This window comes from Oncorhynchus masou, chromosome 32 (assembly GCF_036934945.1).
Source record: "Oncorhynchus masou masou isolate Uvic2021 chromosome 32, UVic_Omas_1.1, whole genome shotgun sequence".
In the NCBI taxonomy this organism is placed as follows: domain Eukaryota; kingdom Metazoa; phylum Chordata; class Actinopteri; order Salmoniformes; family Salmonidae; genus Oncorhynchus; species Oncorhynchus masou.
The window spans coordinates 58,160,463-58,181,626 of NC_088243.1; the positions used below are offsets into that span (position 1 = coordinate 58,160,463).

Genomic DNA, 21,164 nt, shown 5'->3' on the forward strand with positions numbered 1-21,164 from the left:
CATAGTTAAAGTTCCCTAATAAGAGCTACAATGCTAATATTTGTGTAAACTCTTCACAGTTATGTTCTGTGGGTGTCACTGAGTAGACTAATATCCCAATTCCATGGATCCACAATCCATAGGTAAAGCTGAACATTGCAATATGAATGTTCAATGCACATTGTAGGTTGACTGGTTGACTCAGTTCACACTGGTGTCAAAGACCTGCAATAAGAGCTACGATGCTAATATTTGTGTAGACTTTTCACAGTTGTGTTGAGTAGACTGATACAGAATTCCATGGATCCACAATCCATATGTAAGGCTCTACAGTGAAATAGGAATGCCAAAACGCACAATAGGCTGACTGGGGAGGTGATTTACCACAAAGTCCCCTAATATTTTTGATTAGGATCCCCATTAGCCGACGCCAATTGCGACAGCTAGTCGTACCTCATAAGAGCTACGACACCAATATTTGGGTAAACTCTTCACAGTTATGTTCTGTGCGTGTCACTGAGTAGGCTGATACACTATTTCATGGAGATACAATCCATAGGTAAGACTGTACAGTGAAATCTAAGTATGCGTCCAAATAAATTTCAGTTTCAGCTCATTTATTTATTTTTTGGGGTCAAATTAGCTAATTATTGTATTTTGTTGAATTTATATAACAACATCCCAACCTTGATCAAGTACAAATGGCATCACTTTCAGTGGGTCACGTTCAATTGGGAACTTTTAATTTGAAGGCGAACCGCAAATGCCACTATTGTGGTTAACCGTTATTGTGGCTAGCTTCACATCGGTCTTGGATGGTGAGCGCTCCCTCCCACTGCTCCTGGGTCCTGAGCCTTTATCTACGCTTACTGCGTGCAGCTGTGTGCATGTCATCGAGAGTGCATGCTTGTAACCTATTTATACTTGACTATTTTCAATAAGAGTGCCATCACTGTTTTGGATCCTAAAAAAATATAAAGAAAGCCCCAATGGTAATGTGGGGATATCACAAAAGCACAGAATAGAAAAAAGTAGAAATCTTGGGCAATTACTTTCAGAAGGTTATTGAAGCAGGTGGGGCTACTACAAATCATGACAGCTTAGAAGCACTACTATAGCCAGCTATATACAGTACATCTCAACCTTCTCTCTCTCAGTGCCGGTGTGTTGTGCAGGGCAGGAGCACAGATAGATCAGTTGTCCTGTTTCCCTTTTTAGGCTATCACGCCACCACTAGGACAGACTTGGCCCTGTTACAGCACCAGAGCTATGTGGAACGCTGCTATGTCAACATGTGCTGTGGGAAGGCCAGGCTAGCTCCTACCCCAAAATTGAGGATTCGTATTTCCGTGACTTGACACAGTGTTGCATTTGGATTACATTTACACTTGGTACTACATTTTAATAAACAAATTACCAACTACATCACATCCTTTAGAATGAATGGAACCTAGTGAAACAGTTTTCTGTTTGCTCGGGCTACTGTGCAAACAGGGATTATTAGAATTGGTGCTCGGCCTATGAGAGGGATCCCATCTGCCTCCTTTGACCACCATTTGCTTTTGCTCCTCAGTGCAAACGTGGTTCCTTTAATTTAATGTTGACTTCAATCTGGCCAGTCATTTCAAACTGTCGCTAAGCTTGAAATAAGATGTTGTGCCCATCAACAGAGTACTTAAAATACAGACTGTTATGAAGATTGTTTTAATAACACTAGTTTGGATGATAAATCGATCTCATTTTTGAATTCGTATTATGATCCCAGGGCACTGTTTTCCATATGAAAGCCTTCATCTAGATTAAACATTCATGTTTTTCCAGCGCAGTACAATAATAACTCAAAGGCACAATGTTACCCATAGCTCAGCCCAAAATGAAAATCACTCCCCCAGTATAACCAGATGGGTCCCAGACAGGCAATGATGTGGGCGCTGCATTGTGAATGTCTGCTGGAGGCCCTCCTCCTATTATTAATGAATGTGAGTGGTGAGACAGCGCTGTGGGTCAGTGGCTGCAAACCGTAGTGGTTGTTTACTTTCTGGAAGGAAGGCGGCAGTGTAGAACTAAGGCCCTGTCATTAGTGGCCTAGCAGGTCTTTAGGACCCCACCTTGTATGTACACACACACTCCCTATTCCGTCATTGAACAAAAAGCTGAAGACAATCCGAGCCAAGATTCAAACTAATTAAATCAGTTTGAAACAGTAAGTCCAACAGTCATCAGAGGCATATAAATGTTCAATTGTGTACTATTCCGTAGTAACATTCTGTAGCCCTAGTTAATAGATCATTCTAAATGAAAGCAGAGCGACATCAGAGGGAACATAACCCTCAGACATAAATTCAGCTGTCAGGTCTCTCAGAGATGTTAGGTACGTGGGGCCATGGGTATATAGGGCAGGGCATAAGGACGTTGTGCTAAGCCTTTGCTGCTGCTTCTGCTGCTGTGTGTGTGTGTGTGTGTTGTGTGTATGTGCATGTGTGTGTGTGTGTCTATGTGTGTGTCATTGCCAGCTGACGCAGTGGTCAGAGCCTCGGATGAGTCTAGTCAGCAGATGAAGCCCATGCCTGATTGGACACTGGGGTAATGACTTAACGAGATGAAGGATGTACACAAAGGGCAGTTCCAGGATATGTTATCCTTGTTATGGAAAACATTTAAAGTAAACAAATCTGTCAGATTTTACTTTGTATTTTGCATACTGACTGTACTGGGACTAACTGTTTATAAAATTACCATTTTCTTTTATACGTAAGTATATTTTTTTTTTGTCATGAGTAGACAGACTGCAGAGCAAATTCTTTCCACCCTGTGTCAGCTCTTGTTTAGCAAAACCACACACCGTGATGTAATCACAGCCCCATTATGCGAATGGTTCCATAGAAATTGAGGCCATCTAGTGGCCATTGTAATAATGTATTAACTTGTAAAGATGTTACAATGTTACAAGGCGTCAATAATAGCCTTAAAATAAAATTAAACATACTTACATTTGCCTCATACTGAATGTTTATCCTGTTTTATTTCCATCGGTGTAAAGATACCTCTATCCACTCATTATGGACATCACAGGAGATCATAGGTCAAATTGAACTCAATTAAATGTGAGGGGATTCTGGTAGTACCAATAATCTGGATTTCTCTCTTCCATTGTTAAAGGAGGGGCACTAGATATAAAAATAAATAAATAAATCACATCATGAGACATCTTTGTTAAAATTGGCCATGAGCAGGTGTCCTGATCTGGCCAAGCTAAATCACAATTCAGTCAAAAACGTGATTCATTTGATAAATATTTCCACACTATGTGGTTGGAATAATGTTGTGAAATTGTGAAAATTATCATAATACCCTTTTAGCATAAGAGCTGTTTGAAAAGACAGCCTGAATTTCCAGCATATTTTTCTGGGATTGAGTTTTGGCCTGCCAGGTGAGATCACCATTGGCGTAAATGTGTTAATAAACCAATACGAAAGAGCTTTCCAAACCTCTCTGCCAATTGCAGCTAGTTCTCAGATTTCCCCTACCCACTCAGAATAAATCCAGAAAGTCTGAGCAAAATTCTAGCTTGAGAAATGTATCTTTACTAAGAATCTATTTTTGTTCATTTTTAACTCTTTTAATTGAAAACAATCACAGTAAGGTGCTTAATTGTTACCCAGAAATGATGTGATATTCAGATATAAACGGCCGCATTGGACCTTTACAGTAGAGCAACCTATCCGGTTGAAGGCCGATCGAACAAACACCCGAATGATTGGTAGACAGGTTACCACGGTGTTTCCCGGGTTGCACCACCTACATGAGGTGACCACAGGATTAGTGGAATTATTGAGCCCTGATTAGTTATCTGGTACATACAAGATGCCACAAGAAAAACACACTCAAACAAACGTATGGACACTGACATCCTACTGTAAGTATGCTGAGATTTTATTTTATTTATATTCTATCTTTCATTTCACGTGGCTTCTATTTTCATAGATTTACCCCTGAGAATAGTGGTGAAAGTGTTCTATTTGCGGGATTAAACAAGTAATATGAACGACTTTTTGAGTGAACAATGCTGTGTGTGGATTGGATATTTTGTCATGGACTAATACAGTTTTGCATAATTTATATGATGGGCAATGCATTTAGGCTTTTGCACATTGTTTACATTAAGAAGTTGTACACATGGTTATCACTGTTAACTAATAAAGCACACTCGGTTGTCTTCAGATTCAACCATATCAATATTCATCATTGCAGTCAGTGACGTCAGTTTTTTATTTTTACTTTAATCTGACAATGTGCTTAATTTGCACTTTTATGGTCTAAATGTCTGAACTTAAATAGCCTTTTATTGCTACATTGGAATTTGTATAGAGACAAACATATTTATTTTATAAATAATTCACCTGACACCCGAAACCGTATCAATAAGAAATATGAATATTGAAAATATATTCTGTAGGTCAGGGATCAACCGATTTATTTCTTGCGCGGATGGTCGAGGGGCCGGGAAACATAAATTCACTCTGGCTTTCTACTCCGATTTCAGAGGACTCTGTCTGAATGAGCCAGAGTACAGCATAACTGATGAATTTCCGAATGTGCAACACCTGTTGAATATGACCGGTGTCAGTAAAACGTCGGCAAATTTGTTTTATTCAATTGTTGCCAGCAGCACAGTTACAGTCACCACAACTCTCTATCTAGATATCATGAAATCAGACTAACCAGCTCTGATAGGGCGAGTAAAATGACAGAGTGAGTTGTTCTCCCAATTGTGACTGGAAGTAGCTAGCCAACTTTAGCCAGTTAGCTTGGGTGCTTGACTGCAGTTGTGACAAAACGCTTGGATCAACCCTACTGTGGCTCTGAACGCCTCGAGAGTGAAACGCTCTGAATTTAAGAACGGACAATCTGACAGCGCTCTGAATCTACGAACGCCAGAGTGCACTGAATTTATGAACATCCACAATTACATATAATTTGTATACTACAAATTGACCACAGATATAATAATTCACTAAAACATAATAATTTCAAACCATGCTTACATTTGTGTACAATCACATCTCTATTATGCGTGGGAATACTTGGGAACAGATTTCCAAAATTAGATTGTATATACAGTTGAAGTCGGAAGTTTACATACACTTAGGTTAGAGTCATTAAAACTCGTTTTTCAACCACTCCACAAATTTCTTGTTACAAACTAATATTTTGGCAAGTCTGTTAGGACATCTACTGTGTGCATGACACAAGTAATTTTTCCAACAATTGTTTACAGACAGATTATTTCACTTATAATTCACTGTATCACAATTCCAGTGGGTCAGGAGTTTACATACACAAAATTGACTGTGCCTTTAAACAGCTTGGAAAATTCCAGAAAATGATGTCATGGCTTTAGAAGCTTCTGGTAGGCTAATTGACATCATTTGAGTCAATTGGAGGTGTACCTGTGGATATATTTCAAGGCCTACCTTCAAACTCAGTGCCTCTTTGCTTGACATCATGGGAAAATCAAAAGAAATCAGCCAAGTCCTCAGAGAAATAATTGTAGACCTCCACAAGTCTGATTCATCCTTGGGAGAAATTTCCAAGCGCCTGAAGGTACCACGTTCATCTGTACAAACAATAGTATGCAAGTATAAACACCATGGGACCACACAGCCGTCATACCGCTCAGGAAGGAGACGTGTTCTATCTCCTAGAGATGAATGTTCTTTGGTGTGAAAAGTGCAAATCAATCCCAGAACAACAGCAAAGTACCTTGTGAACATACTGGAGGAAACGGGTACAAAAGTATCTATATCCACAGTAAAACTAGTCCTATATCGACATAACCTGAAAGGCCGCTCAGCAAGGAAGAAGCCACTGCTCCAAAACCTCCATAAAAAGCCAGACTACGGATTGCAACTGCACATGGGGACAAAGATTGTACTTTTTGGAGAAATGTCCTCTGGTCTGGTGAAACAAAAAATAACTGTTTGGCCAATATGACCATCCTTATGTTTGGAGGAAAAAGGGGGATGCTTGCAACCGCCAAGCACAGGGGTGGCAGCATCATGTTGTGGGGGTGCTTTGCTGCAGGAGGGACGGGTGCACTTCACAAAATAGATGGCACCATGAGGAAATAAAATGATGTGGACATATTGAAGTAACATCTCAAGACCTCAGTCAGGAAGTTAAAGCTCGGTCACAAATGGGTCTTCCAAATGGACAATGACCCCAAGCATACTTCCAAAGTTGTGGCAAAATGGCTTAAGGACAAAGTCAAGGTATTGGAGTGGCCATCACAAATCCCTGACCTCAATCCTATAGACAATTTGTGGGCAGAACTGAAAAAGTGTGTGCGAGCAAGGCCTATAAACCTGACTCAGTTACACCAGCTCTGTCAGGAGGAATGGGCCAAAATTCACCCAACTTATTGTTGGAAGCTTGTGGAAGGCTACCCAAAACGTTTGACCCAAGTTAAACAATTTAAAGGTAATGCTACCAAATACTAATTGAGTGTATGTAAACTTCTGACCCACTGGGAATGTGATGAAAGAAATAAAAGTTGAAATAAATATTTCTCTCTACTATTATTCTGACATTTCACATTCTTAAAATAAAGTGGTGATAGGAAATTTTTACTAGGATTAAATGTCAGGAATTGTGAAAAACTGAGTTTAAATGTATTTGGCTAAGGTGTATGTAAACATCTGACTTCAACTGTGTGTGTTTTATTTGATTTTTTTACTTAATTTGCCTGCGTCTCGCCAGTTGGACAACCATGCTGTCGTTTGAAGTCTTGTTGCTAGTTTATGTTCTACCTGACTAGTCTGGGCTTAGGCAGCTTATGGAGATTGGGCAGAGAGCTGAGGCCTGCTGGATTTATTTAGCACACCTCAGATGGACACACTCACACACCTGCTGTTTGTGTAGAACCAGTCTGTGGCAGACTACACACAGGTATAAATATTTGTCAGACAACTGCAAGGCTACCGTGTCTTAATGTAATCAGACTGTGCCAGCCAGTTCAGCCACATAGTTCCGTAACGTAGTTGAGAGTCTATATACATTTATGCTGTGCATTGTAAAACAATAAAACAAACCCCATGGTGGAAACCGATGGACTAGTTTATGGATAGTTTATGGGGATGGCAAAAAGGATATACTGTAAGCAGGTAATGCATAGACCCAATGAATAGTTTATCCCGAAAGGGATAGGAATGCACTGTGGGTACAAACAAAGTTACCTAGTATAGCCAGGTAATAACCCATGCTCTTAGAAAAATAGGGTTCAAAGGGGTCTTTGCGTGTCCCCATAGAATAACCCTTTTTGTTTCCAGGGAGAATCCTTTTTGGTTCTATGTAGAACCCTTTTGGGTTCCATGTAGAACCCTCTGTGGAAAGGGTCCTAATGGAACCAAAATGGTTCTACTTGGAACCAAAAATAGTTATTTAAAGGGTTCCCCTTTGGGGACAGCTGAAGAACCATTTTACGTTCTACAAAGAGTATTTTTTTCTAATAGTGAAGTTTATATAGTCACACAGATAATGCTAACCTTTATCAACTTTTACATTAAGATCTAAATGGCTCTGAAGTCTTCAGGGGTTTATTGGCCCTGACCCCGATCACCTGACAGTAGCCTTTGTTACCTCAGCTGACTTAGCACCGGTCATTCTGTAAGTCTATAGTTTGCACGTCGACCCTGTGTCATAATGAGCTCTTCTTTCAGGTGGGGACTGAGGAGAAGATGGTTGCCGCTGTGCTCACCTTGTTCTGTTTCACCACAACTGAACATGTTCAACCTGATAACCAACTGCTGCAGCTGGGTCTCCAAGTTCCAGCAACCCATCAGGTAAGAATGACTTTCTCTCAAATGGATTAACACAGTCCCTCAGTCACTTGTGATTACAAATACTCTGACTTAAATTGCTCCATATGCTAACTCCAGCCCCATGTCTCATATTTTCATTACAGGAAAGTCAATGTACTCGTGGTCGGTCTTGATAAAGCAGGAAAAACATCCACTGTCAGGGGGATGTTAAGAGGTAATGTAACAGTGACTTCAATACAAAACAATTAACAGTAACATTACAGTAGACATTACACAGAAATCTGCGTATGGTTGACTGAGGTGCTCTTGTAACTATTCTCGCTGTCTGCAGTGCCCCCGGTGGACGTGGGTCCAACACATGGTTGTGTCCGCACGGAGCTGAGAGTGGAGAACTTCCTGGTCACCCTGCTGGACATCAGTGGGGCCCCGGAGTTGCGGGGGTCCTGGAGGGATCTCTATGGGGAGGTCCATGGGTTCATCTTTGTGGTGGACTCCAGTGACCGGCAGAGGATTAAAGAGGTCAAGGAACTTCTGACGGACCTGCTGAAGCAACCTAGAGTGGCGGGAAAACCACTACTGGTGTAAGGACTAATTCTTATATCAAGTTTGAGTCCATCTGAATAGAATACTTGATCAACCTTAAAATAAAAAGTAAAGCTATATTTGTTATATTTATAGTTTATAAGTATGTTATACAATATTCTATGAGATGTACATGACAAAGTGACAGATAATCTATACTACCTAAATTAAAACCTTAGTGTTGCCATGGTACAGAGGGCAAGGAAGCACAGTAACGAAACTGATTAGTGCTTTCAGTGTAGTTGTTTTTCCTTTTTTGAATCCACTGAATAAACTGTGTTGTGTTTTAGGCTGGCCAACAAGCAAGACAAGATGAATGCCCTGCTGGGAAGTGAGATAATTGAGCTCCTGTCTCTGGAGAGACTGGTGAACCAGAGCCGTTCTCTGTGCCACATTGTGAGTCTAGTTCTCACACACACCACTCTCCACACAGCCAGACAGAAGAGCTAGACAGACAGCCAGACAGAAGAGCCAGACAGAAGATCCAGACAGAGAGACAGCCAGACAAACTGACAGCCAGGCAAACAGACAGACAGATTATGTTTATTATGTTCAAGAGACAGATAGATGCATAGACAGACAGAAATCCATGTAGGCCAAATAGATTTGATTATGTTGTGCCTTTTCGCTCTAGGAGCCTTGCTCAGCCTTAATAGACCTGCGGAGGTGGACAGACAGGAAGACGCTGCGGGGTCTTCGCTGGCTTCTGCGTGCTGTCAATCTGGATTACCCAGAACTCTGTTCTCGCATAATCAGGGACATCAGGGACAGGAGACCTCTAGCACCAGACGAGAGGGACAGGCGTGGGAAGATAGAGAGGAGCCGCAAGCCCAAAGAGGAAAGGTAAGAGCGACCATAACTATCCCAATTGGCACAAATTGGTTGAATCAACGTTGTTTCAATGTGATTTGTCAACGTATTGTGACGTGGATTTTAAAAAGTAATCAATGGAAACTGTTGCTTTGAGTGTGAAATTTAAGGTTACAATACAATTTTCAAGATAGACACACCCTGTATAAAATATGTTGAATTTGTACCTTTGAAACTATTTCAGAACTTCAACGTCATATACACTATTTAAAAAATATAGCAGCACCTCCTACTGGAGGTTGATCTAAAGCTATTCATTTGGTTTCCCATCCAGGATTTTAACTAAGCCCAGCTTTGATTTTTGTCACTGACTACTACCAATGTGCTATCGTGAGAATGATTATTGAGAGATCCCTTAATAACTAAATATATTCACTGTTGCTATTGAAGTCATTCCAAAGGGTAGGTTTAACAGGGCAAATTAAATGAAACCATACTTATTAGGTAAAATATCATCAATTATACTATGTAAGCCTATATAGCATTTGCAAAGTCATCAACAGCCATTGTTAAATATTTTCTTACACAATAGTTCAAAGATTTTTTTTTTTACAATAAAAAACATATACATACAAATGACAACATATAGACTTACACAAACATCCACAACATCCCCCCTGCCCAGACCCACCTGCTCACACCCCCATCTCCAATGGCCCTATCACTTTCTGCCACATGGCCTCAAACTGCACCATTTTGTTTCTCTCCGTCGCCCACGCGCTTTCAACATTTAGATAAAGCATTTGACCTTTCCATTGTGTTAACGATGGAGGATTGGTAGATTTCCAGACAAGTAAACTAATTATATGTTGGATTCACATCTCCAAATAAACCAAAAATACAAGTTAAATAATAGGATTAAGCCAGTGGCTCAAATGAAATTATCCAACCATATCCTTTAAATGTTGACATTTGGTTACAATGTCAATCAAACACAATTCAATTATCTTTTTTGTAGTAAGAGTAAATAGCTTAAAGTAAAGGCTATCTTACAAACTAATGTAACCATATTTATTCAACCTAAAAATGAGTAACACTTCCATGGACAAATTGAAGTTACTGGAACTGTAAATGTCTTCTTATAGTACGTAATCATAGAAAGTGTGCAAGTTCAAGATAGCATGCAAAGCTCGCCGGTCTGTGGAGATCTTCACAATTGCTGTAATAATCTGAGCAGAATCTTGAACAGCATTGATCACTTGCACTATGTACTTTTAATGTAATCTCAACTGCAATCCATTTGTTTCTGCTATTAGTTAATGCACAGTGATAACCCGTTACGTTGTTGTATAAATACAAAATGTCTGACATTGTATTTCCATTTGAACGTTGGTGTCCTTTTTAGATGGTTGAAAGCATAGTGATAACACATTGGGAATTCAACAACCTTCTGTCTGTCTATTGGAGTCGGTGAATAAAGGTTGAAATCTCATTGATCAACTTCTCAATCAAATAGTATCCACATTTCCACGTTGAAATGACATGGTGTGCCCATGAGTGGGATGTGCCTTCAGTTAGACAGGATATCATCTGTCTTGGCCAATGTGTTAATATTGCATTCACAGAATGTATCCATGAACTACTGCAAAGACATGCCTCATGTTAGCTAAAGCATCATGGTATGGACCCTTTCTTATGTGAAATGTCTATGTGTAGAATCCGTGCCAGCAAAAATGACCTTCGTAAAGTACAAAGCCCTCATGAAAGGGACCTAAGACCCAAGACCCCCTCGCTACAACCCATTCGAAACATCTTGAAAAAGGTAAAGACATTGAAATGTACAAATCAACTGATAATCTTTAGTTGTAGATCCATTCCATTTGTAGTGAAACAATCTACTAGTTTTAGTACATCTGGAGGTGCACATTCATTTTCACTGCTGGAATATGTGAACTGAAAAGCCTTGTTTATTGTAGGAGAACACTCTGAAAAAGAGGCTTAATAAAAAGAAGAAACAACAGGTGAAGATTAAGGACACAGAAGAGAAAAGCGAAGGAGAGAATGCGGAGGAGGAGGAAGGTAGCACAGAGGCAGACCCAGAACACAGTGTGCAGAAAGAGAAGGCCAACAGTCCCCTAATACCTCCGAAACGAAGGAAGCTGAAACGTAAAGCCAAAGTGAAGGAAGAGACCCAAGAGCTCCCCGAATCAGTTGGCAACGAAGACAAAGACAACTCGAATAAAGGTAGCTGTGCTCCTCAAACAACACTTCAATCTGCCTCCAGTGTATTGGAGCATGTTTTATGATGTATTAACAGGTTACAACATGTTGTTAGCACTTTTTAATATTGAAATGTGCATCTGAGTTGATAACGTTCACATTTTCTCATCTGTTGATAAAGGGGACAAGAAGAAGAAAAAAAAAGTGGTGAAAGTGAAAAAGAACAGGATAAACTCTGAGAAGATGCCAGGAGCATACTCCCAGCCAGTTGACCTCTCCGCGACCTTTGGTGAGCCCCCAGTCTCTCCTTTTTAACTCACACTGAAATGCAACGCAAAAAATGAGACTGTCTGAAATATGTGATTTCCCTGTTTCTTGATAGATCTTTACCGAAAAGCCATTTTGGCTCTGAAAGAGCGACAGAATCAGGGCCAGTGAGAGGAGAGGGCTGAGAGAGAGTCCTAGGTCCAGTGTGTGACGACGCAGTCTGCTATCCTGGCAAGGGCAGCACTCCAGTGATTTATAAACACACTGAGACACCTTAGTGACTCACCCCCAGCTTCTTCCCTGCAAACCACCCAGACAGCGACCTGACTGACTGATTGACAGAGGGAGACATGCCCTGCCTGCAAATCCTCCACAACCTCCTTTTCCATTCAATTACCTCACATTTCTAACTTATGGATTACAACTGGAGTATTCAACGGCTTTTGAAGGACAATTTCAAAATACTTGATGGATGTTTTTCTTCGCTGCTACTGTGCAGTAACTGCAAATCCACAATGCACCCCCTGAGAAATGTGTTTTATCTTACCAAAATATGTTATATGAAATATTTATTTATTAGTGGTTACTTAATTATCTGCAGTATAAGTAAACAGTTGTTTACAAACATGATGAATGTACTGGCCAAAATATTTTAATCCCTCCTCATAAATATGAATAGAGTTTATCTGTGTATATTGTAATTTTGATGGAAAAAGTGACATGCTTTTGTAATGTTCGTTTTCTTTGTATATGACTGTTTGACAAATGTCTCACAGACCCTGTTTTTCAACAACACAAAATGGTCAGTGAAAGGAAAATAGAATTTTAAGAGATAACACCACCAGGTCAATTTTGAAGAAAGAACAAATACAAAACTGAAATGTACAATAAACAATCACGTGCTTCCTTTTACAATGTACCATATGCCTTGAAGTGTGCTCGTGTTTGTTCACCGTGAAGATGATAATGCTCTGTTGTTTCACCCAGATTCAAAACAGTCCAAACAATAGGTCAAGCGCCAAACTAATAGTCAGCCATATGTAACCATGTTTCCTATTTCGTTCGGTATTAGCTATTATTTACTTATGCATGCTGGAAAAGAAACTGATAAAAATATATATATATTGTTGGGACTATGTACAAATAATATCCATTCGTAATTTTTGTAATTATATTACATATAAACTGATAATATATCTTGGTAAGGGCTCCATAATTGGCCATTTGGACCTTGAACCCTGTGTACAAATTCACTTTCGCCATTTTTGTCGCTCTTCGAGAAGCCCACCCCCCTCAGCATCTTCACAGGAGAGAATACATTACAGCCAGTTGTTTCAGTGAATAGGCCTCCACTAAATAGCGGCCGCGCCGAGACACACAGGTTGGTGGGGGGATCGGGACACACAACACTGAAGATGGCTTCACCGCGGACGATAACAATTGTGGCCCTCTCTTTTGCTCTTGGTCTTTTTTTCGTCTTCATGGGCACTATAAAGCTCACACCAAGATTAAGCAAAGATGCGTACAGTGAGATGGTAAGTAAACCTTTAGCAACAAACCGCATCTGCAGCTGGAAGCGAAAGCCATTGTTCTGGCTATGGACGCTCTCAAGCTCTAATGTGCTGTGCGCTGCTGACCCACATTTGGATCATGAAATAAAATAGCATATCATATCTAACTGATACATATGATTTGAATGTATGTTTTGTTTCAATCTTGGGAATGAATTTAAGCAAGCAAGGAGATGATGGTACCTGCTGCATTATTATATAGCCTTATAATAGGCAAAATTATTTATTGAAGTCTGACGATAGAAATACATGACTATTATGACAAAAAAAACTAAATATTACCATTAGGCATTTCAGATAAGCCCACATAATTGAAATCGAATGAATTGGCTACAGGTAAATAGGCCTGTTTGTTTGAAATAAGATAAGACTAGGATATAGGCTAACAGTAGCCTACACGTTTGTTCAGTAGTGTTTTATGGCGAATTATTTGTTATTATTAGCCAAATATGACTTAATGGTATTTGAAGGTACATTTTAGCCTAGGCAGCGCATTCGAACAAATTCTATAGTCAAATTCTGGGATTCACTCGCCGACCAGTCGATTAAACTCTTTATGATGGAGTTGAGCGGCGACTACTGTAGGCGGACTGGAGCTCCGACATCACGACATTGTTCTGTGTAATTTCGAGCTATTCTTTGGGTGCTGAAATCAGTCGTTTTTGTTAAAAACGTCCTTTTATGTGACGTCGGAGCTCCAGTCCGCCGACACTAGCCCCCACTCAACTCCATTGCAAATCGTGGAGTTGAGTTTATTCAGCTAGGGGTGCACCTGCCGGTGTGGGGCTGATGTTGAGTCTCTCCCTACCAATGATGTTAATGCTCATCTGTGTCCTTCATTAGCCTATATTTTGGTCATTGAGTATTATTATTATTTATTTATTTTTTGTACTTTTTACCACATTTTCTCCCCAATTTAGTGATATCCAATTGGTAGTTACAGTCTTGTCCCAGTACGGAATAGGGAGAGGCGAAGGTCGAGAGCCATGTGTCCTCCAAAACCTGACGCCGCCAACCCGTACGGCTTCTTGACACACTGCTCGCTTAACCAGGAAGCCAGCCGCACCAATGTGCATCCGATCTGGCAACCTTGTCAGCGTGCATGTGCCCGGCCCGCCACAGGAGTCGCTAGAGCGCGATGGGACAAGGACATCCTGGCCAGGCAAACCCTCCCCTAACCCGGACGAAGCTGGGTCAATTGTGTGCCGCCTCATGGATCTCCCTGTCATGGCCGGCTGCGAAACAGCCCGTGATCGGATCTGTAGTGATACCTCTAGCACTGCGATGCAGTGCCTTAGACCGCGGCACCACTCGGGAGGCCCCAACGATTGAACATTTTATGTAATAGGCCGATATCATGGACAGTGGTTTTGGTGGTGCTTGCATAGGCTACTTACAAGTACAACTCTTAAACCCTATAGTTAGACTATTTTGTGAAAAACAACAGAAAAACATCTGTTAGTGTCAGTGGTGATTTTAGCATCTTGGTGGGGCAATCTCAACAACAACAAAACAATGTTTAGATGCATGCCAGCAAAGCCACTACCCAACACTTATCAAAACATGAATTGCTCTATAACGGTGACAAACGGTGCCCACAAACTGTTAGGACTACATAAAGCTCTCCCAACAGCAGAGCTTTCTTTTCAGGAACATGGAGTGAATCCTTACCACTGCTACACCTGGCTATCAGCGGAGCCTTCTCTGGCAGGGAAACAGATAATTCAGCCTCATTTACTGCCTTTAAAAAAAAAAACATATGGCTGACTTGCTTAAACAAACGTGGTTTCTACTGACAATTCAGATGTACAAACTATGGCATAAGAGGACGACGAGTGGATGAGAGGCAATGCATAATTTCTTTTAAGACGTTAAATGTACCGTCTCACTCCAACTTTTGATATAGAACTGGAACTTCCTTACAGGTTCTACAAATCGGAGAAAGTATATACTGTAGCCTATAGTATACCACTAATGAGCAAGTTCTCTCTTTGATATCTATGAAAATGAATGCTGAAATGTTCTCTCTCATGTTTTTTCTTTAGAAAAGGGCATACAAAAGCTACGCAAAGGCCTTGCCAGGTCTAAAGAAGATGGGTATCAGTTCGGTGCTGCTCCGTAAGATCATTGGCTCACTAGAGGTGGGCTGTGGTGTGGTTCTGACGTTGGTGCCAGGGAGACCCAAGGATGTGGCTAACTTCCTGCTCTTGCTGGTCATGCTGGCGGTCCTTTTCTTCCACCAGCTAGTAGGAGACCCCCTGAAACGATATGCCCATGCTCTGGTCTTTGGCATTCTGCTCACCTGCCGACTGCTCATTGCCCGCCAGAGTGAGGACCGGCCTGAGAGGGAGGAGAGCAGGGAAGAACACATCAATGTCCAGGAAAAGAACAAAGTCAAGCAGTCCTAATCCAGCCCAATCGTCTAGTCTGGGCAGAGCAACAGCAAAATGGAACCTTGTGTATTTCTTTGGATTGTAGCAATTCTGATTCAAAAGAAACACAGTCGCTATTTTACAAGTGATATTTTTATGTTTCTTTTTGACACAAATACTAATTTGAGTGACTTTGTTGGCTTTGAGACTGCTAATGTTTTCTGCTATTGAAGATTGGTACTTTTCTATTTTTCACATTTTAGCTAGGAAGCTAATGATATCCCTTGAATTCAATTGTTATTTTACAACAATTAAGCATAGTTCATATTAAATGGTTTAAAACAAACTCATATCCTATCACCACTGTTCAAGATATATTGTTGGTGAATATTGACTCACATTTATTTAAATATAATACACAGTATCACATATTTCCATTGGTATAAGTAAAATAAGAATCATTTCAGTGAATTCAGATTACTTTCGTTAAAGCTTTTACCTGTTCATTCGATTTTCTTGTAAGTATTCCTATGCATGAAAATGTACCCCTTTTCCCCAAAGAAAAATTGAACGGTCAAATGACAAGTCTTTCGCTCATCGCAAATTGATGAATCACCTTGTTGCACCCAACACTTTTGTTCAAGAACTCATATGGACGAGAGACCTATAGGAAGGCATTTTGCTAGCAATTATGTACATACATAATATGTCTATGGTTGCTAGCCTAGTGCTGTCTCTATGTCTCTGGAACACAGTCAGTAGTCCAGCTAGTTTGTCAATTGACATGTCCAATAAAGGACTTGATATTTGTCTCTTAATAAAGGACTGTCTCTCTTTACATCCAGTGACAACAAAGGCTTATGTTTATCTGTGAGTCTATTTTGCGCTTGGATTTTTTAAACAGTATTCTGTTGAATTACTATATTAGATAAGTATTCATATGAGTATTAACATTACCACTGGGTTCTTCTTGTAATGTAAATGTATTTGATTAATATATAAGTGGTGCTACCTTCAGTAATGATGAGTAGATAAAGGGAGGTTTTTAGTCAGATGAGCAGTTGTTCAGTTGGTCTTTAACATTCACAATACTTCTGTAAAACAAGATGAGCTAAATAAAACAATGTACAGGTGGATCTCCAAGCTGTGTGTTCATTGTGTATCGTTTTAATTCAGTTCAAGTCAGCAGTTATTTGCAAAACATTCCAAACATAAAGTGTGTAAAAAGAAGAATGAACGCTTGGATTTGCATTCAGTTCATTGCAAATTTAGAGTACCTGAACTTGGATCCTTGAAGTGAATGAGCCTACTACACAGAATTATGTATATAAATCATTACCTTCACATCAGTTTATGCATGTAGGAAGGAAAGCGAACTGGCAGATGGGTCGAGTTTGAAGTCGAGGAAGTATAGGGCTTAGCGTGTCTCTCGAGGGGGCTAAAAAGAGATTTTGGCTTAGAAAATATTAATATTTTCAAGAGTTGGGTAATTGGCTAAGTGAGGTGAGTTTTAGGGAAAGAGAGAGGAGGTTGAAAAGACTAAGGGATTTGAATCTGTTGAAGCTCGGCAATAACAAGGGAGAGGGTGTGTCGAGGAAGATTGGTGTCAAGTTCAAACATGTGAGCCCGACGCCAGTTCGAGGTCTGGAGGTGAAATGGAAGGGGTGGAAGGTGTTGTGAGGAGCTCAGAGCCTGAGCCTTGCATTGATGGACATGGTTATGATAAAGATAAGTTTGGTCCAGTAGGAGTGGCATTTTTGGAGAAAGTGGATCCTTGCCTTTTATGTGGATCCATTTGTGGTTTAAGGGCGGTTGGGAAAAGAGTTGGGTGCCATTGAATCAGTGAAGGTAACCTGTAGTGGACTCGTGATACTTGTGATATTTGTTTGCGTTTCTTCTGACCAGAGGGAGAAGGTGCTCCGTGTCACACAACTTGGGTCAGGATCTGTTTCTTGCTTTGCTCTTAGGAACAGGGCACCATTGAAAGGAGTGATTTCTTAAATAAATATGTATATGTATGCAGCATGGTTAACTGCATACGCCCACAATTCTATTGTAATGATTATGCTTGTTCTGCTTTCCCCAAGTATATAATTCCCACTAGACTTTGTTTCCCCAGCATCATAAAAGTAGCCTCTCACCCCAGATTTTTACACACACATAGACACGCACACGCACACACACACACACACACACACACACACACACACACACACACACACACACACACACACACACACACACACACACACACACACACACACACACACACACACACACACACACACACACACACACACACACACACACACACACAGGGAAGACTACTAATTGCACACGCAAATGCAAACACACAAAATCATAGATAATTATACAATATTATGCATTTCTTGAAAGCACATAGTACAAAATACACGTTTTGGATTAATTTACACAGACTTTAATAGCTTTATTTACAGATGAATTCTTTCAACATTTTTTAAAACTTCCAATCCCAATTTGCTTGAGTAACGTTATCAGTGAACGATGAGGTGAGCGTTCTCTGCTTTTTGTTTTCTTTCTTTCTTTCAAAAAATGGGAATCCAAATGTCTTCCTGTAGGAGGCCAGAACCAAATAAAAAGGGGGAGGAAAGAGTGATGATTATGAATCATGAGGGGGGTGGGGCTACCTGCTGATGGGATGGGCTGGGGAGGGGAGTTTCGGAAGGTAAAACTGAAAAGACAGGTGACTTGATGGGCATGATATGGATGTGGCTACTGCAAAGAAACATCAGTAATGTTTCCTAGCAAGTGCCAAAAGAGTGGAGTGAAGAAAATGGCTCTGTTCAAACAATCTAACACTGCTTCCTTACTTTCTTCAAGGTCATAGCTGATGTAAAAGGATTGTATAGTTAAATAGGATGCCAGTGAAGAGTGTTTGGACAAAGCCAGCGAGTGAATGGGGTCCAGCATGCGCACAGAGGAAGGGCACTTGGTTCAAGTCATTTGATTGAGGTATGTCAAATGGAAGGGTATAGTGCTAATGTGAAGATGGCAGGAAAGCTGGAGCATGGTACAGAGCAGAGACGATGGTGATTATGACTAAGGGGAGAAGTGCCAGGAGGTTGAGAGGGGGTATCCAACAGGTGTGGAGGTAAGGGGTCAGAGGAACAGAGGAGGGCTTCAGATGGAGGGAGACTGAAGGGAGAGGATGTGTGTAGAGGAGTCAGATGGGGGCCGGTTGAGGTGGTGTGATGGGTGGTTTGGGATCAGGGGGCCGTTGAGACTCAGTTACTGAGCAGTAGCTCTGTCGCAGTCTCCACGTCCCAGGATTTCAACGACAACGCCACTATTACTGCATTCTGTGGAGACGGGACAAACAGTAGAGAAGGAAGTTTATAACACAGTCATAACTATGCTACAGTATTCAAACACAAAACAGATCCATTGGTGAACCATAATAAAATGTGATGAAAGTACAGTATCTACTGCTGAGACAGCATTAGAGCTAGTCACGTGGGGCCCAATGACTTTGTCGAAGCCTATGCCACAGAGTTTGTCTATTTTGCGGGTGCACTCTGGACTGGAGGAGGGTGCGCCGGCGTACACTTGAGACCAGAGTCTGGCCGTCTGTTTGAACATCTCTGGGTTCTGCTTATACTAAAATTACTTCTTTGTTCTATGTCCCAGTCGTTCGTTTTAAATGTTCCGTTGCAATGCTGGCTGGCAATGCTCTTATCCCTTGCTTGCTAGCTAGCCAACTACGGTTAACACAGTCACGTCAAACCGTGGAGCTCGAATAACAGCAAAGTAGCTGCATTTAATTTGGTTTGACCTTTTTTTCTATTGACATTTCTATGTATACAGTGCATTCGGAAAGTATTCAGACCCCTTGACTTTTTCTAAAAAAAATTAAGTTACAGCCTTATTCTAAAATTGATTTTTTTTTTATGTCCTCATCAATCTACAAATAATGCCCCATAATGACAAAGCAAAAACTGTTTTTTAGACATTTCTGCAAATATATTACAAATAAAAAACAGATACCTTATTTACATACAGTACCAGTCAAATGTTTGGACACACCGACTCATTCAAGGGGTTTTCTTTATTTTTTACTATTTCTTCATTGCAGAATAATAGTGAAGACATCGAAATTATTAAATAACACATATGGAATCAAGTAGTAACCAAAAAAGTTTTAAACAAATCAAAACATATTTTATATTTCAGATTCTTCAAAGTAGCCACCCTTTGCATTGATGACAGCTATGGTAAAAAAATAACAAGATGATGTTTTAATACTGTTTATGCATCAAATAATATTTGATGAGCACTCTCTCATCTGTGTCTGTGGAACTGAGCTGGACCTCTGGGGCTTGGCGCTGGCAATTGATTTATGATGGCTTAGTGAGAAAACCCACAGCCTGCATTCCATAGAATGAGTTGGTATTTGTATACGGTGAGATACCAGGGAGGAGATGTCTCTGGTATGGACGGCTGATGGGAGGAACCTTGTCTTAGGGGCCATACCCTGGTTTCTATACAATTGGAACAGTCTTCAAAGTAAATGTTATCTGGCTGGGGGATACTCCTTTCTCACATATAAATCCTAACCCGTTCGACCTATTCCAGACATCTGTTGTTTGTCATGTGGATGTGTCTTAACTATAAAATACTGTGGCTCAGTTCTGCTTGTTGAGCTCTCGTTATCACACTTCAGACTGTAGGATTGACCAGCTTCATTATTGCAATAATTAATCGATATTAAATAAATATGATTGTTTGAAGAAATTACAAAGTCTCTCTCTCTTGATTAGAATGTTCCACAACACAGCTTTGCACACTCTTGGCATTCTCTCAATCAGCTTAATTAAGTGGAATGCATTTCAATTAACAGGTGTACCTTGTTAAAATGTATTTAATTTTTAATGTGTTCGAGGCAATCAGTTGTGTTGTTACAAGGTAGGGGTGGTATACAGAACATAGCCCTATTTGGTAAAAGACCAAGTCCATATTATGGCAATAACCACTCAAATAATCAAAGAGAAATGACAGTCCATCATTACTTTATTAAGACATGAATGTGAGTCAATCCGGAAAATGTCAAGAACTTTTCAAATTTATTCAAATGCTGTCGCAAAAACCATCAAGCGCTATATATGATGAAACTGGCTCTCATGAGGACCGCCACTGGATAGGAAGACCCAGAGTTACCTCTGCTGCAGAGGAGGTGTTCATTAGAGTTACCAGCCTCAGAAATTGCAGCCCAAATAAATTCTTCACAGAGTTCAAGTAACAGACACATCTCAACATCAACTGTTCAGAGGAGACTGTGTGAATCAGCCCTTCATGGTTGAATTGCTGCCAAGAAACCACTACTTAAGGACACCAATAATAAGAAGAGACTTGCTTGGGCCAAGAAACACGTGCAATGGACATTAGACCGGTGGAAATTTGTCCTTTGGTCCAATGAGTCCAAATATTAGATTTTTGGATCCAACCAACGCGTATTTGTGAGATGCAGAGTAGGTGAACGGATGATCTCCGCATGTATGGTTCCC

The 21,164-nt window shown here is 40.5% G+C and overlaps 2 protein-coding genes across 2 annotated transcripts; both read left to right on the forward strand.

The window, feature by feature from the left end:
* The first annotated feature begins 3,875 nt into the window (after positions 1–3,875).
* Positions 3,876–12,558, forward strand: arl13a (ADP-ribosylation factor-like 13A). The gene is made up of 10 exons (XM_064955702.1): positions 3,876–3,895; positions 7,698–7,820; positions 7,943–8,013; positions 8,131–8,380; positions 8,672–8,777; positions 9,016–9,224; positions 10,908–11,013; positions 11,168–11,441; positions 11,593–11,700; positions 11,794–12,558. Exons 1-10 carry the CDS (start codon positions 3,876–3,878, stop codon positions 11,847–11,849), a joined length of 1,323 nt encoding a protein of 440 aa, XP_064811774.1. The 3' UTR covers positions 11,850–12,558.
* Positions 12,559–13,012: 454 nt separating this feature from the next.
* On the forward strand, positions 13,013–16,755 carry tmem35 (transmembrane protein 35). Its single transcript, XM_064955703.1, has 2 exons — positions 13,013–13,213; positions 15,295–16,755. Exons 1-2 carry the CDS (start codon positions 13,094–13,096, stop codon positions 15,655–15,657), a joined length of 483 nt encoding a protein of 160 aa, XP_064811775.1. The 5' UTR covers positions 13,013–13,093; the 3' UTR covers positions 15,658–16,755.
* Positions 16,756–21,164: the final 4,409 nt, after the last annotated feature.